The sequence below is a fragment of the Camelus dromedarius genome, chromosome 15 (assembly GCF_036321535.1).
Source record: "Camelus dromedarius isolate mCamDro1 chromosome 15, mCamDro1.pat, whole genome shotgun sequence".
NCBI classification, from domain to species: domain Eukaryota; kingdom Metazoa; phylum Chordata; class Mammalia; order Artiodactyla; family Camelidae; genus Camelus; species Camelus dromedarius.
In genome coordinates, this window is record NC_087450.1 from 29,024,261 (window position 1) to 29,051,622 (window position 27,362).

At 43.0% G+C, this 27,362-nt stretch overlaps 1 protein-coding gene across 1 annotated transcript in view; it reads left to right on the plus strand.

Moving 5' to 3' along the window:
* Window positions 1–3,389: 3,389 nt before the first annotated feature.
* LHCGR (luteinizing hormone/choriogonadotropin receptor) overlaps window positions 3,390–27,362 on the plus strand; it is a 52,960-nt gene continuing 28,987 nt past the window's right edge. The window contains exons 1-4 of the mRNA XM_064494505.1: window positions 3,390–3,643; window positions 20,818–20,889; window positions 22,838–22,912; window positions 25,932–26,006. Of these exons, the coding sequence (XP_064350575.1) occupies window positions 3,474–3,643; window positions 20,818–20,889; window positions 22,838–22,912; window positions 25,932–26,006 (392 nt within the window). The 5' untranslated portion in view covers window positions 3,390–3,473. The remainder of the gene's footprint in view (window positions 3,644–20,817; window positions 20,890–22,837; window positions 22,913–25,931; window positions 26,007–27,362) is intronic.

Below are 27,362 nucleotides of genomic sequence, written 5' to 3' on the forward strand. Positions count from 1 at the left end.
AGCAGCTATGATACTAATAGGGTATGTGTTCAAGAACCAGAAGATCTTCCCTATTCCACTTGAGATTTTTTAATTACTTTGCTGACTTCCTCCAACTCCAGTGCCTTAGTGTTGTTGAGTTTTGACCTAGTAAGACATGAAGAAAAATAGGATCTATGATCTTGTAAAATTGCTCACTTCCCCTGCACCCCCACCCCCAAAAAAAAACCTTCAAATAAGTAAACTGATTGCTACTTAAAAGAAAAAAACTTCAGCATTACAACCAGTTGAGCAATTTTGCACACATACTCACACACACACACACAATACTATTTGTATGCACATACACCAGGTTTCTTAAACAATGAATCACAATTCTTAAGCTTCATTCAGAGTTCTTGGTAAAGATTCTTGAGCTTCGTCTTTCCAAAACCAATTTAATTCTAGAATTTCCATTTTAGTGTTTCACAAATTGTGTTCTGGGAAACTTAGGCATTAAAATTACTTGGGGAGCTTGTTAAAAAGCAGACTTCTGGGCCCCACTTTGTACCAACTGAATCAAAATCTCTTTGGAAAGACTGTCCCAGGAATCTTTGTTTTTAAAGTTTTCCCAAATGCTACTTCTGCACCCTACAATATGAGCAGATCTGTTCTATAATTTTGGAGAGCTTTATTAGGATTTCTGAGTTGTAGTGTCAGATATTTTTATATCTCTAAGATAGAATAAACTTCTTATGAATTCCATGAACTTTAGTTTGTCAGCAAAATATAATTAGCAATCCTTGTGGGTCATGCTCTTTTGAAGTTCTGTGACAAAAGTAACTATGAGCATAGTTATATGACACAGAAGTCCTTCAGATTTAAAAATATTCACTCTAAATAGGTCACATATTAATGAGTAGAATAGGTAAATTCCATTGTAGCAAACTTTGGTGATTATAGCAAACAATTCAATGTGATTTTGTTATAACAGGTACATTGCAAGAACTGACACAATGATTAAGATCCAACTGAAATTAAACATAGATAGAAAAACTTATGAAAGCTCATTACAGTTGTGAATTTTCTTCCAAAGAAACAACTTTACCTCTTCATAAACAAGATTTTATTTCCAATCCACGACAAGAAATAATAAGTCAACATACACAATCCAACTCCTTCCACAAATAGGAGCTGACCACAAAAGTGTTAACCACAAAGTCCTTGCACTTTAGAGCTATAAGAACCTTAAGGATTGTGAACTTCTCTTAGGGATGAGGAAACTGAAGACCAAGTCACACTATTGATGACAGTCAGGATATCCTGACTGCCCCAAACTTCTCCTACCAGAGTATAAGTAGCCCCCAAGTATACCCAAGAACAGAATCAATGGTTCTTCAGGGGTGAGAACAACCATTCTTTTTACATAACAGATATGCTATGAAGTAAAAAGAAAAAGTCATATAAAACATAAGACTTGCAATAAATGCCACTTGGCCACCTTGAATTATTCACTCCTTCTTTCCTGCAATTCAGGCTACACGGTGGAAATGTTTGAAAAGCCCAGAGCTACCCAACTCCCCTACCAAAATCTGACAAATTAAGAAGGGAAAGAAAATGTGACCTCAAAGGAGTCATGAGTAATTACTTGATACCTATCCAGATAGATCCAGAGTGGTTGAGAATTAATCAAGCAAGTTTGTTAAGTTTTGCTCAGATGACTTACTACGCATCTATTATAGGTATGTGCCTGGGTTTCATTTATTCATTCTGTTATACAACAGATACACAATGAGCACCTACTAGGAGCCAGAAACTAAGATATGTCCTGGCATACCAAGGTGAAGAGTCAGGGGGAAGCAAAACTAAAGCAGTAATTACAGAGTGTAGTATTACAGGCTGCTGAATCAGGAGCAGTGGGCACAACTACTCAGCTAGTTTGGGTCTGAGAAGATGTTACAGTGGAAATGACATTGGGCTGAGTTTTGAAGGACAACCAGGAATTTGACGGAATATGAGAAAGAAAGAGAAAATCATTCCAAGTAAGTGAATGGCATATACAGAGGTATGGAAGGATGAGGAGATCAGGTAGGCAGTTGAGGAGAGGGATCCAGAGAAGAAAGACAATATTATAGACATAAACTTTGTTTTTCATGCCACCTAGCACAATGCAGGCAAAGCCAAATGGTTTTTTTAATCCAAAACAAAAAACAAACAAAAAAAAAAACCTACCTTCCTTGGGCAAGAGACTCACAAGAGACTACAGACTGGTGACTGAGCTGGTCTGACCTTCAGAGTTACCTTCAAACCAGAAAGAAAGAAATCTGTTCTTTTGCTTCCTGTCTGTAGAGTCTTAGACACCTTCCCAGCTCTCAAAGTCCACCTCTTTCCAGAGTCCAAACAGAGTCCTTGGAAGAGAACTTTTTCAACAATGAAATTAAATAGGGGAAACTTTGCAACCCCATGGTTAACCATAAAACTTGCCTCCTTTCCAGTACCTTGGTGTGCAGATCACACATTAATCTTTTTTCATTGGTAAGACAAAGTGGGTGACAGGCATGAGTACAAACAAGTTTCTACTACTTAAGAGCTGTGTGACTTTGGAGAAGTCACAGGACCTCTCAGGACATCATTTTTCTCATTGCAAAGTCCCTGCTAGTTTATGGTGAAACTTAGACATGATGTGAGGGAGAGAACCTTCACAGGGTCTCGCCTACACTGGGCCTCCCATTAGGGCAGGGCAGCTGCTGTACATTATCATAGCAGTTATGTTCATTCAACAAATCTTTACTGAGGACTTCCCACATAGGAGCCAGAAATACAAAAATAAATCTGAACTGGACTTTGCTCTCTAGGACCTCACAATCTATAGTGAAGACAAAAAACAGATTCAAGTCGCTATAGCCTAAAGAGAAAAGTGATTAGTACGGAGAAATGCAGAGACGTTACTGGGGATGTTGGGAGGACAGTGATGTGAGCGAGCTCATGGGAGAGAAGGGGGAAGGATTTGGGGCTGAGAATGAAGGCGAGGAGGAGGAGCGTCTGAGCTGAGCATGCTCACTCCTTCCAAAGTGGATAGGGTGGGTATCAGTCTTTCCCTCTCACAGAAGAAATAACAGTTTCGGGGAGGGGACACAACTCACTAAACTGCATACTCATAATTACAGCAGAGCCAGGAAGGGAATTCAGAGCTCCCCATCCCTCATCCAAAGCATTCACCATGACCATACTACCTCCTATAACTAGGGCCATCTGCAGATGGAGAGGCGAGGCCAGGGCAGGGAACTCAGAAAAAACGTGATGGAGGTTCCTCTGGCCACTGGCCCGGGTAGAGGCAGAGCGGATACTCAGCGGGGCTGGCCGTCGAGGGTTGGGGGTGGAGGGGAAGGGCAGGGGCGGGCCGGCGCGGGAGGAGTGGGAGGGCAGGCGTGGGGCGGGGAGAGGGGCGCGGGCCGCACTCCGGGGCTGTCCTGGGTCCCAGCCCAGCCGCACAGCCCGCGCTCAGGCTCCCGGTCATGGGACGGCGGTCCCCGGCGCTGCGGCCGCTCCTGGCACTGCTGCTGCTGCTGCCGCCGCCACCACCGCCGCCCCGGGCGCTGCGCGGGGCGCCCTGCCCCGAGCCCTGCAGCTGCCCGCCCGACGGCGCCCTGCGCTGCCCCGGCCCACGGGCCGGCCTCAGCCGACTGTGAGTACACGGCGCCCCCGCCCGGGACCCTCGCTTGCTCCGGCCACCTTCCCGGCCTGCCCTTTGGCCCCGTTTACCTGGATGCTCAGAGAAAGGCGATTCGCCCTGTGAAACCCCACCACCTCTCAGGGTGATGAGAAGCTAAAGCTTGGGAGCTGTCTTTGCTGTCCCCTGCCGCGCCTTGGGCTGGGGCTGTGTCTGCTGGCGCACCCTTCAGCCCCTGGAGGCCCCAGGCCCATTCTTTCCCCCTGGTTTGGGCCACTGTCAGGGGCATGAACTGCCCAGAAACCACAAGGGAATGCCTCGCTCCCTGTGCTGCTGGAAGCGGACAGGGTGTCATGCTCCTTGGTCAGCAGCTGTCTCTGCCTGGAGAAGTCTTATGTGGTCTTTGAGCCTTGTTAGCTCTGGCACCCTGCGGTCCCCTAGGAATGGGGTGCCCAGGCCCTGTGGCCAGGGGTGACCTGGTCACTCAGTGAGGGCTGCTGGCCAGCACCTCCCCCAACCAGTGCCCACCAACAGCTTAGTGAGCTTACAAGCTTACACACCAGCCCCAGGTGTACTTGCATTTCAACCTGGTGGTCTGATCAGATGTACTTGCATTTCAGTCTGGTTGCCTGATCAATGAGAGGCCTTGAGTCCCACCTCGGGCACCGCACCACCCCTCCACATTCACAGAGGTGGCTAGGGGAACTGCCTACATCAGCAGGCAGTTGCAGGAAGTTGTTCGCTACAGAGAAGCAGTGAAAATGAGAGGGAGGCCTTTGGTACTAGCGTATCCAAGTGTCATCCAGCCCCCTTTCTTCAATTCAGAAAAAAGTACCACACATAATATGGTTCTATTTATATGACGTGTCCAGATAGACAGGAGATTAGTAGCTATCATGTTGGGGTGAAGGCCCAGTGACTGCTAAAGGGTGTTGCATTTGGGGTGGCAAAAATTGTCTAAAATTAGATACTGGGACCTTGTGCAGGTTGCACAACTCCATGAATACACTGAAAATCACACTTAAAATGGGAGAATTTCATGGTATATGAATTAAAGCTTGATAAAGTCATTTAAAGAGAAAAAAAAAGAAGAGGACTATAAAATTATCCAAAAGGCACCCAGCCAATGGAGGTCTTGGTTATGTTCTAATCATTAGAGGCGACGGAGTTTCATGCTGGGGAGGAAAGAGAGCCCCACGCCCAACACTTCCTTGGGCTCCCAGCAACCTGTCAGGAGCCCATTTCATAGAGGGGATTCTCCCATCCTCATGAGGGGCTGAGCTTCTCCTCTGGAAGAGTTAGTGGCCTCTGGGGAATATTTGTGGTTGAGAGATAACAGTTTAAAGGTTGAGGGGTTTATATTAATTAGTTTCCATTAATTATCTTGTCGGCTCAAGTCCCTGAAGGTGAGGACCATGCTGACAGAATTAGTTTCAATCAATAAATAAATCCATGGAAGTGGCCTTCGGAGTCCCAGCCCCTGTCCTTCCCTGACAAGCCTCCCATCTTGCTCTTATCGATGACTGTGCCACTACCATTGTGCCTTTCTCACTCGCCTTATGGATGATTCTCTTACAGGTTATAAGAAATTTATCATACAGGTTATAAGAACCTGAGATCCAAAGAGATGGGATAACCTGCTCAAGGGCCACATAGCTATTGAGTAGCAAAGACAGGACTTCATCTGCTATCTAAAAAGATATAAAATACCAAAGATACAAAAATATTTGCTTGTCTTTGTAAGAAAAATTACCCCTTTCTTAAAAAAAAAAAAAAAAATTCCCAGCTTCTCCAAACTGGAACTGAATGAAGAACCCCTGGTGGGAGGCAGGCCTGGGTGAGCCAAGTCCCAGTTCCTTTCTGATTCAGGTTTTCCCTGAGATGTCCCAGCAGTTCCTGCTGCCACACCCATGCTGGCCTCAGAAGAGCAGTACCTCTTTCCTGGAGAAAGCCAAAGTGAAAAGAATAAAACTAAATAAATTCTTTCACTGCCTCACAGCACAGTTTAGAGAAGCCCAGAACCCCTCAAAAAGATTTTATAGGATTGACTAGGTTTGGGGACGTAGGTGGGAAGCAGGCAGGATATGCGTACTGCAAGCCTGCTGAGGCTGTCTAGTCCCGCTCCCAAGAATGAGCCAGTTGTTCAGGCTCTGAAGCCCTTTGCCATCCAGGTGGGATTCCAGAGAATCCTTGACTTCCTCCCTTCACGTGCACTATCATGGCATGCACACCAGGAGCATCTTCTCCCAGACACTGAAACCCCTTAGGTCAACAAGCTCACTGACCTTCACAAGGTCTGGCTCCCTGAGGATCAGATCATTGAGAGGTGACCTCATCCTTCACGTAAGAACCCTATGGAGGTAGAGCCTATGAAGGCCAAAACAGGATAAGTTTTTCAGCACAATAAGGTGACTTCAACATCCATATGACAAAAGAGATGCATAAGAAGGAATAGGAGGGTAGTTAATTTAAGGCAACTTGCCTCAGACCAGCAGCATAAGTATCACCTGGGAAATAAAAGAAATGTATATTCTCAGTCCCAAGCCCCAATCTGCTGCATCAGAAACTCTGAGGGTGTGGTCCAGCAATCTGTGTTTTATTTAACAAGTTCCCCAGATAATTCTGATGCATGCTAAAGTTTGAGAATCAAGGTATTGCTCTCCATGGAGGATACAATCTTCAGGAAAGTAAGAAGATGTTTTAAACTTTTTTCTTCCATATAATTCTCTTCCCCACACCACCCCACCCCACAACACACACACATACAATACCTATTTATTGCAAAAGGCAGATGTGATTAGATTAAAACCTCAAACTCTGAGACAATGTGGACAATAAACAAGATTAAGAAAAGTTTTTTGTTTGCTTTGTCTTGTCTTCAAAGAGAGGTAGAGGAAGGAATCCATGGAGAAGGATAGATGGGAGGCACAATGTATGATGGAGTAAGACCTCAAAGGGAATGGAAGGAAAGATAAGTGTCAGATCAGAGGGGAAGGGTTAATCTTAGAAAAAGAGGGATCCTTCTGAGTCCTGGGAGAAGAAGACAGATGGGCAAAGGAAAGAGAAAGTGAATGGGTTCATGTTGAAATCCTCTCTTCTTGACCATGAATGAAGTGGTAAATAGTAATTACAAGATAGAAAATACCATGAATGACAAGTTATTGCGAGTTCATAAAAAGAAGAGAGCTGAAATTGTGAGCTAAGACTACCAGAAGAAGAGAGACGTGGTCTTGCACTAAGTTATCCACAGGATTTGACTCTGCAGAGAGAAGGGAGCTCTCTCAGTTCTGGGGGCTGGAGGAGGCAAGTACCACAGAGCACCTTAGGATTCATCACTGGCTCCTCAATAGATGCTAGACTATGTTTTAATCATTCAGGCCTTGTTAGTCTTCCTTATAAGACTTCCATCTAAAGACCACTATTTGGTTAAAAAAAAAAGTGAGTCATAATTGCTTATCATTGATAAGCCCACTGCTCACAAATTTTGAAAATGGCATCGTCAATTGTTCAGATCTTTCCACCCTTTCCATGTTTTACTAAAGACTTGGGTATTTAAAATCTAAAATGTGACAACAAAAATCAGCCTCCCACATGTTCACTATTTTAATTGGAGGGAAAAAAAAGTAAAAGAAAAAAATTGATTTAAAATTTTTCCTTTTCTTATTAGTTCCAGGCAAGTGGAAGGAGGGAGAAAGAGGAAAAAGAAAGTCTACCTTGCCCATGGTTATATAAAGATCTTTGTCTCCATGACAACAGAAAGGTTGATCGGCTTGATATGGAAACAGCTTCTGAAAAATCTGTTAGTAAGAAAATGCTAATAATAATAATGGTAATTTATTTTTTGCATGTTGTGTCTACTGAACACAGATTAAACTTAGACTTTATTATAAGACACAATCTAGAGACTTTGGAAGGATAAAATGTGCTGTATCCATCAGTCTAGTGTCACAGGAAGATGTTAGTCTCCTGACATCTTTCCTGAATGTCTTTCTCTTTCTCCTACATTGAGCGGAAATCAGGGTCCAGAACGGTGTTCAGTGCAGTAGAGGGATGTACCAGCAGAGGGCATGGTCCCTTGTCCTTGAGGAGCCCACAATGTAGGTGGAAAGACACCCAAGAGACTGGTGTAGGGAGGGAGAGAGGCAACAAGGCACTAGGAATTCAGGTAATAGATCAATCACTACAGACTAAAATCTCCAAGGGAAGGCTTCATGGACCAAGGGTTATAAGCTGAACTTTGAAAGAGAGAAGGGAAGAAGATTCCAGGTGGAAGAAAAAAACAGGTGAGAGTAGACTAGAGATCTCCTTGCTGAGAAGCAAATAATAATGTTGAATGGTTTCTTCCCCTTTTATGCCTCTCCCCTGGTTTTTGGGGGAATTTTTTTGTAAGGGAAAATATAAAGTCATCAGGAATATTTGATTAAATTACCCAGAGAATTGTGCAAAAAGAAAAAAAAATTCCCAAGATGTAGCTCTCAACTAGCAAACCTTCAAAATCATTCTTCGTCAGTTGATTATAAAGGCATTAAGTAAAAATCATGATTTGGAGTCACTTCCCAACAAGCCTTCCCAATGTCCCCTCTGTCCCTCACACACATACTTTGATACCTGGTACTTACATCTACCTTTGCACATAATCCACCATAATATAACTCTTTATTCCCTGTGTATCTTCTCTGCTACAGCAGGGTTTCTCAACCTCAGGTCAATTGTCATTTGGGGTCAGATGATCATTCATTGTAATGGGCTGTTTTGTACACTGTAGGATGTTTAGCAGCATCCCTGGCCTCCATCCACTATGTGCCAGTAGCACTATCCTCCCTAATTATAAACCAAAAAATGTCTCTAGAAATTTGCCAAATGCCCCTGGTGGGGAAGGGGAGAGGGGGCAAAATCCCCACCCCATCCCACCTTGGCTTTGAATCACTGTGCTGTAGTGAGAACCACTTGAAGAGGTCTTATTCAACTCAGAATTCCCAAAGTTTCACAGGTGGTGTGATTAAAATGTCTACTGAGCTACATGATGATCAAACTGAGTAGATGGCTGAATAGGAAACATGAACCAACGCAAAAAGGAAGTGTGTATGTTAGTTAGCATGTACCACATCTAAATGTCGTTTTAAAAATCTCCATCCCAGAGGATGTGAAGGCGAGGAAATGCTGTGGGTAGTGGAGGGAGCTCTCTGTGTTGTGTCGACATCCAGGTCCCAGATTTTGCAAACCCCCCCAGTCTGTCCACTGAAAGGGCCATCTAGAATAAACAGACCAGCTTCAGGGCAGCAAGACTGGAAGCTTACCTACATCAGCAGATCCCACCCAGACTGTCCTAATATTTGTTGTTTGTTTGTTTCAACTCACTCATTAGAGAAAAATCAATCCCTGGGCCCAGAACCACTAAAATAAAACAAAACAACCACCAAGGCAGCCTAAATTGAGACTTATTGGTTCCTGGGCCAGGATACCAGGTAGGAGTCCCCAGGACAGTGGGAAGTCTACCAAACTCTTACAAGTAGGACAGCTCGGCTCCTACCTTTGGCTTCCCTGCAGCTGAACCAACCCCCCCCCCCCCCATAATTCTGGAATTCGGAAAGCTCCTGTCCCCCCTCCCTACCCTACCTCCACAAAACAATATGAAGACACAAGGTGGAGGCTGATCTCGAACATCAGTTCTGACTCAGCTCTCTATTACCTTCAAGGCAATTCTTAAACCTGGCTGTGCTTATAAACAGACTCCCTGGGGGAAGCTTTGCAAGGGCCAGATTTTATTAGTTTAAAAATCATCCTTTTGGGGAAAGTGCATGATGGCCCCTAGTAGGACACTAAAAAGCAAGCAACAGTAACAGAGTTCCCAAAATCTGGGTGGAAGTGTGGAGCCCAAAAGCTTCACACACAGATCCCTTTGGCATTGGACCCAGCTCTGCCCTTGGAGAGCAATAGTTCTTTGGGTTTTTTTCTGTCTTATTCTTTTTTTATTTCAAAAGCAGTAAGTGAGATTAATTCAGGGCTCCACTTCTGCTTCTAGACCCACTTCCATCATCTTCCCAAGCCTCTCAGTTTGGCATCTTTTCATGTCTTGAAATGAGGCACGAAAGCTTTCTTTTCAGAATAATATCTCCCAGGTTGGCTGCACCAGACGGTGTCTTGGCCGTGTGTAACTTTGATCTTACACATGGAATTTTAAAGCCAGTGAGTCATGGTGGTGAAGAGAGGCCCTGCTACTCACTTCCAGACCCAAGAGGGCTGGCTCCACAGGAGCATATGTGTTCTGTTCTGGAAGCTCCCCGTCGTGTGCGAAAAATCACATTTAATGCAGATTTTAGCAAATCTTGCACCAGCTATTTTTTTAAGAAGGAAATTAAAATAACCCCACCCACCAGGCAGGTGGGCTCCCTGACTCAGTGGGCAGCTTCTAGCAGCTTCTCTCCATGGTCCTCATTTACTGCCAGCTCCTGCCTCGCTGGGAGATGCCACCCACTCCCAGCCAGCAAACCACTCACAGCTGCTCTCTGTGTGGCCCTGACCCCCAGCTCTTTAATGTCACCAAATGCAAAAATGCCCAATTTACAAGTAAAACTCAACTTTCAGAATAAAGATTTTATCCCTTGCTGCTGTTAAATTTGTCCTTGACTCTGATAAAATGAGGTGACTCCTCGGTTCATAATTCCACCTCATGAGCAGTGGCAAACAGCATTTCTGAGCCCACAGAGGTGGGGATGACAGGTACGACTGGTATGACAGGGCTGGGGGACCAACACAGCCTCCAAATTATCTGACTTGATCAACAGGAAGAAGACTAAGCATACCTGAGTTCTAGCACCAAGTCTCCTTTCCCTAATGTGCACTGTGGGCTCAGGACAGGGATAAACCTCTGTGCTGTCTGTTAAAGGGGTGTGATGATTCTTGCCCCTGAGTGGGGCGGACTGTGGCAAAGATAAATGAGACAGCAGAGCCAAAAGTACTCAGACGTGAAAGGTTTCGCGTAACTACCAAGTATTATTGTTACAATCTGATGATGCAGAGAAGACTGAAAAACCTACAGCCCATATATGAGGTTGAACATTAAATATCTATCAACCAAGGGGCAAGCCTGATGGAATAGTTTTGTTTCTGTTAATTAGAGAAAATGACCCACTAGGTCTTTTCAACCTGGAAGGTAAAGAAGTTAGAACCCCAAAGCAGCACAGCTCGTTACTGCCTGGAGTGTGATGTCCCAGGCTGAGCTGCCTCCCAAACACACCACCTAACAGCTGATAATACGCTGCTCCCTATCATTCAGTTGAGTCAGCCCTGTCTGCCCAGGTAGAGCATCAAGCCTATTCTGGGTCCTTTCCCCATTCCCCATCCCTAAGCCTCAGGTTGGACACATAGAAAACCTTCAGGTCAGACTTGCTGACCACTCAGGAACTATACACTGAAATGTACAGGACAACGTGCAGGATCCAAAGACACTGCCCATGCCCTCCAAGAGCTTACAGCCTTCCAGCCACAGGAGAGGAGAGGACTAGTTCTCAGATGGCGGCAGGGAAATACAGACAGTGATAAAAGCCATATGAAGGTTATAAGCAAAGTCCACTGTTTAAAGGAGGGAGCTCTCCCTTCGAGCCAGAGTAACCAAGATACTTTGGTGGAGGGATTATTTGAGCCATAGTTCTTTAAGCCTCACTTTATACAGGGGCAGGCAGGCTAACATGGTTATCCCATAAGCTCAGTCCTGGCCTTTGACACCAGCTACTAGGGAATCACTATTCAAAGCCTTCTGCTCTCTCCCTGACCACCAGGCACATGCCCTGTTTGCCTTATGGATCATCAATGGAACAGTGAGATACTTCCCCCTAGAAACCTCGGGTGGGACTCTGATTAAGGCTTTTCTCATTTTGCAAGCACCACAAAGCAATTCAGACAAATTGAATCATACAAGATTAACTTAATATAAGAATGAGAGCAAGAACCGGAGAGAATTTGGCATTTTAGCAGCAAGAGGTCAGGGGCCCTCTAGATTCCACCTTTATAATCAGTCAGCTCCAAAGACTACTGTCTGTTGTAAGTTTTAAATTCCCAAGAGGCAGAATCTGATGGCCCCACACTCCACCCCTGACACAGGAACACAGGAGCCCAGTCAATGAGATGCTTCCACCCAGCTGCAACCAGCAATGAGATGCCTCCAGAGAAGGGGCATTTTTGAACAAGGCAACCACATAAGTTGGTGTCTACCAGAGCTGAAGAGTTAGCGAAAAGTGAAGGCACACATGCCAGTAATTTCAGGCACTTCAAACTCATTCCATCAAATTAATTAAAAGTATGTGGTATATCAGTTGCAATCAGCTGTAACAGGCTTACTTTTTTTAAAAAGTGTCTGAAAACAGAAGCTTATAATGAAAGAGCTTCCTGAAGCATATCTGCAGTGTCACCTCCCTGACAACATAATATTCTCTTCTTCTAAAAAATATTTTTAAGAAATCATTATAGATGATACCAACATTCCCTGGGGAGAATTCAACATGTAGTTTTATTTACCAGAGTTATTTTTGTCATGTAATCTTACTGCTAGAAGAAGAATTCTAGTTTAGGGGGTAAAGACTGGGTTACTTTGCTTCGTGTCTTTAGAAAACTTTAAATGGGTTTTGAGTAAGGGCTTGGATATGTTTACCATTTTCCTCTGAGGCTTTATATTTTTAATTTAGTTGCTGCATAAATGACTCGGAAAATCCATTATCCAGGGAATCTTCTTGAAAATCTTGGTTCACATTATAATTCATAAGTGCCTCAAAGCGTCTTGGGGGCTCCAGAAAGGCTGTCTTGGAGAAGAGTCACTCAAATTGCACTTTCCAATGGGAGAGTTCCAGAGGACTGAATTTTTTTTAAATCAGTAAGCAAATGATAACTCTGAAGAGTGGCTCAATAGAGTTGAAATATTTAATGGAAGGTTGTTCTTTATCATTTCTTTAAAAGGCTATCAGGCAAGGTCTGTAAGAGGTACTGAACCCCAAAGAAAGGTACCAAGTGGGAATGCTCACCCTCCCTCTCAGTTGTCCTACGTATAATTAGCAGAGAGTCAAGAGTTGGAGAAGTCACAGGCATTTTAAGGGTTACCTTGACACACAGAAGAATCCATTCCAAAGTACTGAATCCACCCTACCCCATTCCCCAAACTACCACCCCAGGAAGTAGATTTGTCATTAGGCGTAGCTGGGGTAGCTCAAATCCTTCCCGTGAAGCAGCTGTGAATTAGAAGTACCTAATGAGCTCGAATCTTGTGCTAGATGCTGTATTAATAATACGTACACATTTTCTTATTTAATCTTAAAAATCTCTGTGGTGGTTGGTACCATCATCACTATACATACGTGGAATCTGGCTCCAGAGTATGTACTCTTCACTGTCCCACTCTGTTGCCTCCAGAGAGAAAGCACATGCAATTAATTGGTGGTGAAGACACACTCTGTACAGTATATAGCGCCTGAGACAGACTTTTAGTCAAGGGGAGAATCTGACCAGCAGAGAAGGGTGGATGGGCCATGTGTGTATTTTACACTTACAATGCATCTCAATCTGCACTGGACATATTTCAAGCACTCAATGGCCATATGTGGCTAGTGGCTATCTTTTTGGACAGCACAAGTTTAGCATATTGGCTACACGAAGGGAAGAGAGGTAACAGGACTCGCAAATGAAGCTTGAGCCTTTATTTGGGGGGCCTGGAATACAAGGCTCAGACATTTGTAGATAAGTAGACAGGCCAAGAGGAGGCATAGCAGAAATCTGAGTAGAAGAATGATGTGGTGGGAATTGTCAGGAAGATTAATCTAGACTGGGCAGAGGAAGTCCAGAACAGGGTGAGAGGAAACCAATTTGGAGAATATGAAGTGGTTGAGGTGGAGACAAGAATGGCCAGGTGGCAGTGGAAACGGAATAAAGGGCTTGGAAACAAGAGAGAGTGTGAAGGCAGAATCCACCGGAGACTGGGAGTTCAATGGTGGAACAGAGGAAACATTTATACAAGGTACTTGGTAAATTCTCAAAAGATAGTGCAGAAAAAAACTAGGTAATCATGAGTGCTGAGGAGAGAAAGAAGAAGCACTCTGGTAGGCTCTGAAGCTTCATGGGAGAACAGGAATTTAAGGTACATCTTTGAAGTTAAAGACTGTAAGCATACGCCCTCAAGAAGCTGATGGCTCTATCAGAAGGCGAGATTTTCACAGGAGAACCAGAGGATTGTGTAGTAGGGTGTAACAGCAAACCTCCAAAGGAACACTATTGACGCGGACTAATGTAGGACATAGACCTGTACCAGGAATGAAGTGACCTGTGTTCTAGTCCAGATCTGCTGCTTAAATGCCGCGTGGTTTCAGGAAAGTCATTTCACTTTTCCTAACTTAAGATTCTTCATCTGTAAAGTGAGGGGTTAGACCAAACCACTTGCAAGCAGCCCTTTCACTCTGATTCCTTGAGTCTAATACTGTATAAGTGCTTAAAGGAGTAGTCAAACATCAATCAAAACCACCTGGCTGTATTCTTAAGGAATGCTCCAGAATGTACTTTACATATTGGATCTCCATCTATACTGACTTCATATTTCAGTTAACACTGACATTTCAGCTCCCTCCAGGTAAATGCTGAAGAAAAGAGGCCAAGAAATGAAGACATACCCAATAATGAAATTACCACATAAATCAATGCATTTGAAAGCACAAAGATTTAAAATCACTTGTAAAGGGGAAAGATATTTTTATTTCATTCCAAGATGAATGGAATATTATATTTATTTTATTATATTTACTGAGCTGCTTTGGGAAAAAAACACAGGAATTCTTAAGTCTCTGTTCAATAAAGAATAAGGTCTTATGTAAGGATGAAAAAACATTAACATTCTTTTAAATTTAAATAATTTAAATAACATTCTTTTAAAATTAAATAAATTTAAATAATGTTTCCCCCTCCCATTTCTATGAATTCATTAGGTAAAAAATCTTTGACCATCCCTGGCTTCTGTCTTTTTCCCTCCCTCTGATTTTGTAGTGCTTTAAAATTCAGGGTGTGTAGCTTTAGCAATAAACAAACCATCTGTGAAAGATAGATGGATGTTTGTAGCTTTCTTAAACCAATAATATGGATGGCTTTTCTAAACAATTAAAGGGAAGTGAATAAAAATATTTCACTCTGCCATGCTGGGCAGGAGAGGTAAAGGCAAGGTAAGCAAAGATCCCACCCAGGCTTTGAGGACTCCAGACTGGTGCTGTATTTCTTCCCTGGCTTTTTTCTTCCAGCCGTGCTCAGCCTGTGGGCTTCAGAATGTGGTCCTGCTTGGAAACCATCTGTGCACACCAAGCTCTAAAAACCCAAGGTGAGGTAGGGGAACCTACAGTTGTAATTGGCTTCTGCGATACCTGTCTTTAAAAGTAGAATGTGTCAAACTGTATTTTCCATTCACCTAGGGAGTTTGCTATTTAAAGGAACCTTTCATCAAATCCTCCTGTAGAACAAAGAACCGTTTGATAACGCAAATATCTCCCAATGGATAGGTTTTTACAAGCAAGGATTTCTAAACCTTGGGTTTCCTTGAAGGGGAACACAGAGCCCTCCTGACCTGGAATCTCTCCAGCTAACATTATTTTGAGGGTACATTAGCAACCCAGTAAGCTAGACAAACTGGCTTCTCCCAGGGTCACCTGTGTTATTAAACTTAGAAGAAAAATAGAAGAAGACGGGCCCAAGCCCCAACCTTGAGACTCAGGAGACATTAGAAACAATGAAGGAGGACCTGATAATGCAGCATATCATCTTCTTCAAGGTGATTGAGTTTATCTGAATGCTATTTGCTTATCTATGGCTGGGCTCTGACAGAAGGTGAGCTCATGGCTGGCAACAGGAGTTGGCTGAGAAGGGGACTGAGTCAGGGGCCCAGGTGAAAGGGTTGATGGGAAACGCTCTGAAAGCGGGATAGCCTTTCTGGTTAGTCCTACCTTGAGGCAAAAGGTTAGGCCTTTATTCTACGCACTGACCAGTAATTGGATGCGAGCTGCCCAGGGGAGAAGACCTGATGTTGAGTAAGGTGGCAATCTTAGACTGAGGATAATTCCAGGAGAGCAACTCAGCTGAGAGCTTCAGTTGCCAACTCTCCCAGTAGCCAGAGGAATGAGTACCCCAGACCTAAATCGTGATTTTGGCAGCCCACAACAGCATCCACTAGAGGAACTAACCCAACTACATTGGGTAGCCCCAACACAGGGCCCCTATCTGTGCTGGGGGCCCAGTTTGAAAGTCAGAACCCAGCAGTTGAGAGATACTGCATTGATCCTAACCAGATAGCAACTAGGAACTGTTCTGGGTCAGCAGTGTCTTCTAAGAGGCAAAAATACAGGGGTCAGGATCTGGTGATTGATGACAAGAAGGCAGGGCAGGGGCTCCCCTCCTACATGGACTCTGGGGAGATCAGGCAGGCTGCAGGATAAGGAATCAAGGCAAAATTGAGTACCAATATATGGGGGGGGGGGGGGCGTGTAAGTCAAGGTACTGCAGGTGCATCCCTACCCTCTGATTATTGTTGAGTTTAGTGGAGACAATGCAGAAAGACACCGGACTTCACCAGGTCATGACCAATCACAAGATCCCAGAACTAGGGTGAGTCCTTACTTCCAATCCTAAGGAGTAGAGACTGCTTTTACATCAACTTCAACCCATAAGCAGAAGGTCTAGGGGATTTGCTGATGGGATTCATGAGTTGATGGGAGTTTCCAGAAGTGGTGAAACTAGGGCAGCCTTTGTCATCCAGTCTAAGTGTTTGTTTGAACATCTCTGGCAAAGGCACCTGGGTAAGGTGGACATCGCCGTAATTCAGGTATCACTTGTGTTGTATCATACATTAATTTAAAAATCAAAGTTTAAAACTGTATAAAGTTCTGTAAAATGTAATAAATATAAGCAGCTGCATGGTTCCACACCGTGTACTTCCACAGCCATCTTGCTCACTATTCAAGAGGCAGAAAGAACTCTCCACCCTGCAAGTTCAACTTCACATTTGCCCAGTAACCTTGGTTCTTTATCACCCATCCGAGATGCATCGTTAGGTGGTGCCACCCTCTCGGGCTGAGACAGGAAAGGCTCTGACCCTCCTTGAGTTTTCTTTGCTTCATGCATAGCTTTCATTCCCTTTGTTGACCCTGGACTGTCCTTGCCTTTGGCTCCCTTTCCCCCAGTCCTCCTTGGCTTCTGCTCGTTATTAAATGATACTGACTAGACCTTTCCATAAGAATCCTGAAGTTCACAAAATTCTAGGAATACATTGTAGTCCTAACTTTTTATAAAAAAAAAAAAAAAAGAAGAAGAAAGGAAGGAAGAAAAGGAAGGATGGAGAGAAGGGAAGGCAAGAGGAACTCAATATATCAAAATAAAACCTTTTTCTTTTCCACTTGTTTCTCAGGTACAGAGAGTTAAGTTGATCATATGTCTTCCTTCAAGTAACATTATCATTAAGCCATTCAAAGTCCTCTCTGGTTTTAGTTATTTATTTTATCCCCTTCTCCAACTTCCTTCAGCTCATCATAGGCAATCATCCTGAGGTATATTTACAGTTTTCTAATGTCTAATGTTTGGTATGCATGTATTTAAATTCTACAAATAGTATTGTATATATATCATTAATTTCTTACTTGTTTCTCTTAGATCTAAGATTCTAAGATCCACACATGTTGCTCTGCATGCCTTAGACTCTTGCTTCTAACTGCTGATCTATTAGGCAAGTGTGCACTGTCCACATTTTACCACTCCCTCACTCACTAGTGGACACTCAGGTCCACTCCAACACCCCCTGATGCCATAATACTGTGAAGAAAATCCTTGTGCAAGTCCCCTTAAGTATCAGTGTGAGAATCCTCTGAGATGTATACAGGAGTAGAATTGCAGGGTTATTGAGACAACGGTTCACAATGCTAAAAGTTTCTGGCTTCATGGCAAAAATCATAGAAGCATCCATCAGAGAAGGGATTACCATCCAAGGGAGTAAAGTCAAATAGTTATCAACAAATCATGGGCCAAATGAACAAACATTTAAATACAGAAAACAGACACTTGAACACTTAGGAGCTGCTGACAATTGAAGCCGAATCAGAAAGGAAGACATGACATCTCTAAAAATATAAGTCAGTGGGAAAAACAGGTTGGGATTCATAGAACCACATTCTCCACATCATTTCATGAGAATATTTCTGTTGAGAAAAGCTCGGGGCGCCTGCCTCACCTCACCTCACCTCACTCCCCATTCTCTGACCACCCCCACTAGCCCCTCTTCCTTGCCCCAGTCACATCCACATAGCAGCCTCTTGTTCGCTCAATGGCTCTTTTAAGGTGGGGACTCTATCTTCACTCTCATCACCGCTGCCTTTCCTGTGCTGTGGCCTCAACATCAACTCTGCAAAATTTCATCTTGCACCAGGGCTGATCTGCAGTCACGGAGGATGGCCAGGGCATGATCTACGGCTCCTCTCACTTCTATCCAACCTTTGCTCCTCATCCCTCATCCCTAAAAAAAAATCAATAAAAAACGCAGGCAACCTCCCTGGTCAAATCTGAGCCAAATTGCTCTCCTGGGAGCCACACTGTGCTCCCTTTTGGGGGAGGAGACTGCCTGCTGAGATGCTCCAGCTTCAGGGCTCCATTTGCATGAATAAACAGCTCTGAAGGGTTCAGTGAAAGCTTTTAGGTAAACACTCTCCAAAATATGTTCTGCACTGCATTAGCCCCAGCAATAAAGATTCTGGAATCAGAATTTGGCTGTCAGTTTTATTGATGTTGCATGGGGTATAGTAGAATACAGCTTTCTCTTCCGAAAATTTATTGACTTGGCAGTGCAGAGGGCAATAAAACTGTGTTTTTAATCAGTAAGCCAAGCAGACATGATTCCAGAAGAAATATAGGAAGCAAACATGCCATCAGAAGATTTCTCCCCCTACTGTCCCTGTTCTTCTCGGATGCTCCATTAAATAAGTTTGGGTGTTGAACACTGTGCTTGGTAGGACTTTCTTAAAAAACAAAATCAGAGGACCAAGTTTGGATTACTTGTTCTAGGTTGTACCATCTCTAAGAGACTATTGAGGGTGAAAGCATTATTCTGAAGTGAAATTTCTTTGCATTAGCCCCTAGAGAGGAACTGCTGGGAAGCTTCTTTGCAGAAGGAATAGTGAGAGTGTGACATGCCTCCTCTCAAGCGAAGCAAGGTCCCAATGCCTGTCCTTTCACCTTTCTCACTGAGAGAGAGTGGGTGACCTGGTATATATCCAAAGGAAATGAAATCACTATCTCTTAACAGATATCTGCATCCTGTGTTCACTGCAGCATTATTCATAATAGCCAGGATATGGAAACAACCTAAATGTCCTTTGACAGATGAATGGATAAAGAAAATGTGGTGGATATATACACAATGGAATATTTTTCAGACATAAAAAGAAGGAAATCTTGCCATTTTCAACAACATGGATGAAACTGGAGGGCATTATGCTAAGTGAAATAAGCCAGACAGAGAAAAACAAATACTAATAGTATCACATTTATATGTGGAATGTAGAAGAAAAAAAGAAAGCCAATTTCATAGAAATAGAGAATAAAATGGTGGTTGCCAGGGGCTTGGGGGGAAGGGGGAAATGGGGAGATATAGGTCAAAGGGTACAAACCTTCAGTTGTAAGAAGAATAATTTCTAAGGATCGAACGTACAGCCTGATGACTATAGTTAAGAACACGGTATTGCACATTTGAAAATTGCTGAGTAGATCCTGTCAATTATCCCTCAATAAAGTCAGAGAAAAAAGAAAAGGGAGAAAGCGGGTTGGGAATCACAGATTTTAGCCCAATGTTGCACAGCAGGAAGAATATCTGGATTCCGCCTGCTGGGTCATGTTACCTTGTTCTGGTGACTGAATCTCTTGTGGTCCAGTTTCTTCTGCTATGAAAGAGAAATCCCCACCTCACACCATTGTTGAGTGGATAAAATAAGGGTACAGTGGGGTGCGCATAATTCACACAGCACGTTACACCAGTGGCAAGTCCCTCCTGGGACTGTAAGACACCTCACTGCCTGGGATCTGCTCGTCATGGCGGAGATGTCCTCTCCTCGCAGCTAAGGCAGGCTGTACAGCACACACACGTGAAAAGAAGGCAGCATCTCCCACCACTCTTCTCCATGTTCCTGATGGTCACTTCCCTCCTGAGATGTCCTGCTCCCCTGCCCTCCTCTCTTCCAGTCCATGGGCCAAATCCTCCAGTCACAGCAGATGCTTGATGAATATTGGTTGATGGTTCATCTCTGCCTTGCTGGTGCTTTCTCCTGAGTTACCTTAACCCTAGGTTCCTTTGGCACTCACACGTCATCCTATTGTGGTTTTGCTATCACTGAGTAAGCACTCTTTTCTCACCTTTTATGTAATGCAAAATTTGAGAACACTTAGATTGTTCCTCTGGATATAAGTGAGTGCCTGAAGGAATCTCTATAGATGTTCCCCCAAAATGGCATGAGATGCCCATTTGATTTAACCACAGGAACAAAGTGGTCTGGTTGGGATAATATTAAAATAGGCTGCCTGGGGAAAATGGATGAGGCCAAAGTGGGAGCATGTTCTTAGTGAGTCTTCCCTTCTCCAGCCTGCCTGGTTTTCAGTTGTATTTTCACCATCCATTTCTCCACTCTACCCAAGATAGCTTCTTTCTATCCTCCAAACAAGCCTATAAGGCCAGCCTAGAACTATGCCTTAACTGTTAACTTGGTGCCAAGCCCTATTATTTATACAGGTTATTTTGATTAATCATCATAACAACCCTGTGAAACAGGAATTATTATTTCAATTTTATAGATGAAGAAACTGAAACAGAGGGCTTAAATAACACACTCAGGGTCCTACAGCCAAGTAGTGGGAAAGTGGGGATTTGAACCTGGGTGTGTCTGATCCCGAAGTTCACAGTCTTAACTACAAAATTACACATTCTTCGCTAAAGATCAAGAATAAGTCATGCCACATCTCTCTATTGATACAAGTTAGAATTTTCAACTTGAATCCAGTTGTTGGGTATTCTATAGTCACACACACACATACACACACACACACACACACACACACACACACACACACACAATTTTATTCATGAACTTAAAAGGCACCCAATCTTAATCTTAAATTCTTGGCTTTCCATTTTTCTTTTCTAGATCACTCACCTATCTCCCTATCAAAGTAATCCCATCTCAAGCTTTCAGAGGACTTAATGAGGTCATAAAAATGTAAGTAAGATACTGCATATCAAAAGACATTTATAATTGGAATAAATTTTTTTTTCTCGGAGAACACATAGTTGAAAAGGGATAAGTTTTCTAGGAGAGAAACTGTGTTTAGAAAACCCTTATATTTTTTATCTTTACAAATAATATCCAGGGACCTTTGAAGAAAAGGTATGATTTTCAAGAGTCATTAAAATCCAGATAATTAACCTTGCTTCAGTGAACTGAATGCATTTTGATAGATGATGATAAACTACTCAAGTAGAAAAGAAGATAGATTCCAATCATAAAAATTCTCCCTCTGCTAGAGCAGATATTCCCTCATGTCACATTTTTAGATAACACCCACATAGAAGAAAATGTGTTGAAAGTTTATTGTGCATCAGAAGATTATCTTTGTATCTAAAATATGAGTATGACAAAAACAAAGTATTTATAGCCATATTGATAAAAGGCATTTATCAAAAGCAGCCTGAGAATGCAATGTGATCTCATATTTGTGTTGGATGTAACTTCAATCCTGTGTCCCTGGGTCGGCTTCTAGGGCACAAGATCCCATACACGGAAAGAGAACTTTTGAAGGAGTCCAATATTCCAGCATCTTCCCCAATGTTAGTCTGGCTCAAAGGACCTCAGAGGCCATTTAGTTCCCAGAGAGTATCTCTGATCTTAGTAATCCTCTGGGCTTTGGAAGCAGATCTGCATCTCTACAGAAGATGCTACCCCATCAGTCCTAGCCCCTTGGGGAATATCTGATTGCTCTTTAGGGTGTTGTCGAGCAATGAGGATATTAAAAAATAATTCCTTAAGAATAAGTACATATTATAGGAAATTCACTGCAGGTTACAGAAATTTCAGTTTGCTTGAGCCTAACCCTTACTCTTCTCTCAAGTTTAAATGTTGAGTTTTGATAACTTACAATGCATTAAGACTTCTTAGAGAGAAGTACAGCCACAGTTAAATCAGCAAACCATTAGGTAGGAATAAGATGAATCAGCCCAGGAACTATCCATCACTGTGCTACTCATAAAAGACTTTAACTGCCTTAGGCTCAGCCTTTCTATGGGCTAAAGCTCTCATCAAGTCTGAAGCCTTCAGTGAATGTTAACCTTAGAATTCAAGCTGGCAGCAAATGGTAGCTTATGTTGGGATTTTAAGGTAACACTGACATTACCTACATGCTTGAGGGTGGTATATGGCAAAGCTGGTTCCTTTACTTTTGTGTCCTTTTAAAAAAAAAAAATCTATTCACTCATTTATCTATTCATTCATCCATACCCTCTGTGCCAGGCTATATGAAGCCACCAGAGATTCAGAAATGAACAGGATCTACTCCTGGTCCTCAGTTTGTTAACACAGTTAGGAAAACGGTCAGGTAAATAGACAGTTACAACCCAAGAAGGACACTGCATGCAGGAGTCAACCACTTCACAACTACCTCAGAACTGGATTTGGGGAAAGGGGTAAAGAGTTAAGAAATAGTGAGCTCTAACCCAAGTTAAAACCTCACTAGAGGGATGGCGCCAGGAACACAGACATTCTGATCCTAGTTCTGAATCTTCCTGTAAGCACTATTTGCCTCCCTTAGAGCTTTTATTTCCAAAGCTGGAAAACAAGGGCATCTGACAAGATTTTTCCCAAAGGGCATATCCATCTAACAATCGGTGACTCTGAGTCATAGATAAGGAAAAATCCTGTCACATCACCAAGGAATACTGAAACTTGCATTTCAACTGCATCTGGGTTGCATGTGCCCAAAAGTGCTCCTAAAGCAGGGGGTGTGAACACTTTATAATGTGAGGACAACTTAAGGCATTCCTATTCTTTTTTAAAAGGACACACTGGAGTCCCCAGTTGTTGGGTCATGCACACAGCTTATTATCATGCGGACACAGTCATTTCTTTCATGTTTCTTCTTCTTTTTTTTTTTTTTTTTTCCTCTCTCCCCTAGTGAAATCTCTCAGAGTGATTCCCTGGAAAAGATAGAAGCTAATGCCTTTGACAGCCTCCTCAATTTGTCTGAAATGTAAGCACCAGCTAACAGATAGTTTATTGCTGTACACTATTACCCTCGCTGGCTGGAGCCCACTCAGTATTTGTATTCAAGCATCCACTGCTAGGAATCCAAGAGGAAAAGACTACAGCAATTACTAGGTCTGGGCAGGCACTAATTTCTCTCACTGCAGTGGCCTGAAGGTTGCCATGGTGACAACTGCTTCTCCCTGGGAGCTGTATAAACTCTGAAACATCACAACACAAAGTTGGAAATTAAAATTGACATTGTGGAGTCCTGCCAGGTAGCTCCCACTTTATGGAAGGGAGGGTATAGAGTACTTGGGGTAGTGGGAAAATTTGGAAAGGAGCTTAGAAATCATGAATTCACTGGTGACTGCTTGGGCATATTCATCTATTTAGTAAAAGGTTCTTGGAAACCTGCCATGTAAAAGAGTTTGGCATGTGTATGTTGGATTTGTTGTTGGTATTGTGATGTTTTAGAATTAATTCTTAAAAATAACTCTTTCCAAATTATCATTTTCCTCTAATTTACAAAAACAAAAAAAAGATGGGAGAAGACTGGCTCTATTTAGTTTTCAGATGATGAACCTGTGGCCCAAAGCGGTTAACTGACTTGCCTGATGTCACAAAACAAGTTAGTGCCAGAGTTGGGACTAGAAGTCAGGTCACAGGACTCCTAAACCAGGTTTCTTACTGTTGCCTTGCTTGGCCCCAACCTGAGCTTCCACAAATTTCATCTACATGGGAGTTCTGAAAGTTAAGGAAGGGAGAAGGATGTTAGCAACAAATAGATTTTGAGCACTTGTGTTTGGTCTTTATTTCCTCCAGGTTGTGCCATTTAATCCTCACAGCTGTCCTGCAAAGTGGGGTAATTATCCCTTTTGTTCAGGGGAAGGAATGGAGGCTCAGGGTGGTCAGTAATTTGACAGAAGTGGCATCTTGGACAATGGCAGGGCTGGAATTCAACCTCGGCCAGTCTTCCTTCAAAGCTTATGCATTTTCCACTGTACCACAAGGCCTCCCTATGAATGGTTCAGTTGGCAATTATCTAAAGAGAATAATTAATTCATAAGTATGTGGGCACACATGTCCACCCAAGGGTCAAGTGCTACTGAAACACATAGGAGGGAAAATATAAATCTCCCCCAAGACATGACAGTGTAGCCAGGGAGGTAAGACTAACTCATCAATTATGGGAAATCCAAAATAATGAGTATTTAAGTGCAAAAGGTATAGTCTGGACTTGGCTGTGATGTAGAATTTCATGGGGGTGGGGAGTGATGGGAAGGTCATTATCACTATAGATGACAGTCCTATCCCAGACCTGGAAATCTGCAAACCTACAGTTTTAACAGATTTCCCAAGAGAAGTTGAAACAGAACAGCTTAAGATAAATAAAACTGCTCAGGATGCAAAGCAATATTGATTAATAGATAAAGTAACAATTTATTGATACAGAAAGAAAAATGAAGTGCTCCAAGGGAAAGTTTATGGACTTTACCCAAGGAAGGCCCTGAGACTAGAATGTTTGCTCCCCACAAGCTCTCTTTGCTTTGTTCACAGTGGTATCCCCAGCACCTGGAACAATGCCTGACACACACAGGTGCTCAATAAATGTTGAATGAACGAATGGATGGATGAGTGGTCTAAGGCCAGACCCACAAGGATTCCTAAGAAGTTAAAGTTCCTTTCATCCTATCTACATAATGCCTTACACAGTCTGTGATTGCTTGGCTCAGGTACCATAAAAATAATCACAACAAAATGTCATTCACCTCTAAAGAATTAAAGGGACAAAAAAGATGGAAATAGGCACCAATGGTGGGTAACTAGAGTAAGGCAGAACACCTACCAGACTTGGAGTCAGAAAAACTGGGTTCACCTCCAAGTTCCACTACTTCTTAGCTCTGTGACTCCAAGACAAATCATCCAACTTCCTGATTTCATCAACTCTAATAATCATTGTTAACACTGGTGGAGGCTTTACTGTGAACCAGACAGGCACATTTACTTCTCAAAAACTGTCCTATGAGGAGACCATGCTTTAAGTGACGTATCCAAGGTCATACAATTAGTACAATCAGCATGTAAAACCAAACTGATTCCAGAGCCTGTCCACCTAACCAATACACTGTATTTTCTCTACAGAACAAGACTAATTATCATTTCCTTGGGTGGTTGTTACATGGCTTTACAAAAGCCAAAGGCATTTACTGGCCTTTTGTTAACTCCAAAGTAGACAGGACCTGTAAATGTGGCTGCTTCTCAAGGGATCGAAGTCACTGGGGAACTCGGGAGAAGGGCAGTAACACCACTGCGGTACCATGGCTGTAAGTCCATACTTTGCAAAGCCTTGCCTTGTACATTATCCCAACCTATTCTATTACTCAGTACCTACCAACCTGTGAAGTAGGAAGAGGGTTATTATTATGCCAATTTTACAGAAGGGAACACTAGCTCAGGGATGTTAGGAGGTGAGGCATCATCACACAACAAATTATCTATAGCATGGGCATAAAATCCCCCAAATCCAAGCCCTTGGACTCTGGCCTGGGAGTTTCCAAAGACTGAGTGCCCATCTGGATAACTGGTCAGTATGGCTGCCAGCTCAATATGAAGACTAGTTTGCTTACAAGGGAAAGAAGCCAATTTGCTCATTTCTCCTGGGAGTGGGATCTCCCATCACCCTCAGGGTGCTGCTCCATGGCAGGTAGAGACCTACCTGGCCAGGAGCCCTGGATGTTGGTGCTTCTTCTAGAGGTACAAGGGAGTTTGGAACAGGCCCCCAGCTATGATGCTTTCACCTGTCTCAACAAGAAGTTGAGAGCAGAACCTGGCAATAACCAACTGGCTCTCACCATTCTGTTTCCATCCCCAGGGTCTCAGGAGTGACTCTCAAGCACAGGAAAATCACTTGATTTTGCTGATGCCATTTTCAGCCAGCATCTTCTGGTAACCATAGTCTTCTGAATTCCAAACAAAACGTATCTATTAAACAGCTGCCTGTTTTTTTCCATTTCTCTTTGCAGACTGATCCAGAATACCAAAAACTTGGTATACATTGAGCCTGGAGCATTTACAAATCTCCCCCGGTTAAAATACTTGTGAGGAATTTTCCTTTTTTAAGCAACTGGGGAGGAGAATGTGGGCATCTGATGAAAACCTAAATAATTAGAAGGTTGGGAAGAATTTCTAAACCGTATACTTAGCCTTATTTGCATGTCTGTCTTCAGCCTTCTGATTAAAACTTAATCACCATTTCTTATTAGCCACCATGCTGGGTACTTTCAAATATACCTAAGTTGTTCCCAATGCCTTCTCTGTCCCAAACATCCAAAAAGACTATCACCCCTGTACAGTGATTTTCAAAGTGATGGTGGTAATGGGGTGGGGAGGTCAGGACACTCGAAAAAGGGTAAATCGAAATCTCTAAGGTGAGGTGGTGATGTAGACTGAGCACAGGTGAAAGTTAGAGAAGCAATTCTGATCTGACCCCTCTCCCTGGTTGAGAATTACTCATCTCCTTTCTTTCATGTGTTCATTTATTCATTAAGTAAAAACTTTTTAAGTATTGCCTTGAGATAGGCGCTATGCCATATAAATGAAATCATTATTTTCTATTTCCCATTAAATCTTATTAAGTCCACTAGTCAGAATTGTATGTTGAGTACCACTGTAGCCCAGCAGATTCACTGCCTTGCCAACAAAACCAGAATTTCTGAAACTTGATACAACCTATACATTTATCCCTATGGACCTTCTCACATATCAAGTAACCACTTATTCACCCAGAAAAAAATTAACATTGAACCCTCTAACATAGATGTCCTTTCTCTCTTCTTCTTGATAAATTAAATTCCACAAAAATCTCCAGAGGATGCAAAGTCCACAATTCCTACCACCATTTAAAAAAAATTAAAAAGTAAGTAGGGGCAGACATCTCCCCAGTGTTCCCCATCATGTAAGCAGTCCTGCCTGGGGCACTGGTGTAGCTCCTTCGGCTGCTCTGATGCTGGAGAACGATTCCTAACCCAGGTGTTCTGCTTTTCTGGACCTCCAACGGGTCTACAGGACACATAAGCATCTACAACATCAACCACTTTGGAAAAACCCAGAGTCAAGTTTGACCACTATGGCCCCTTGTTATCTAAGAATCACCATCTTTGTTGAATAGCATTTTCACTCCAGAAAAGTGGTATTTCTCCGACCGCAGTACACACTGCAGCCCAAGCCCACATGGCCTTTACCCGCCACAGACAGGGCAAGGATCCTGTGAGATCTGGAGTATCGGGTAAGGAGGAGGCCAGAGAGAGCCAAAAGAGAAACCTGACTTCTTTTCGTTGTTACCAGAGTGCCGGGCAGTTCATTTCAGTTGTCCAGAGTCCATGACTGTTGAATTTAAAATTTGGCCAGGGGAGATCCAGATGTCTGGACCCTGCTCAAGGAGTCCCGTTTTTCTG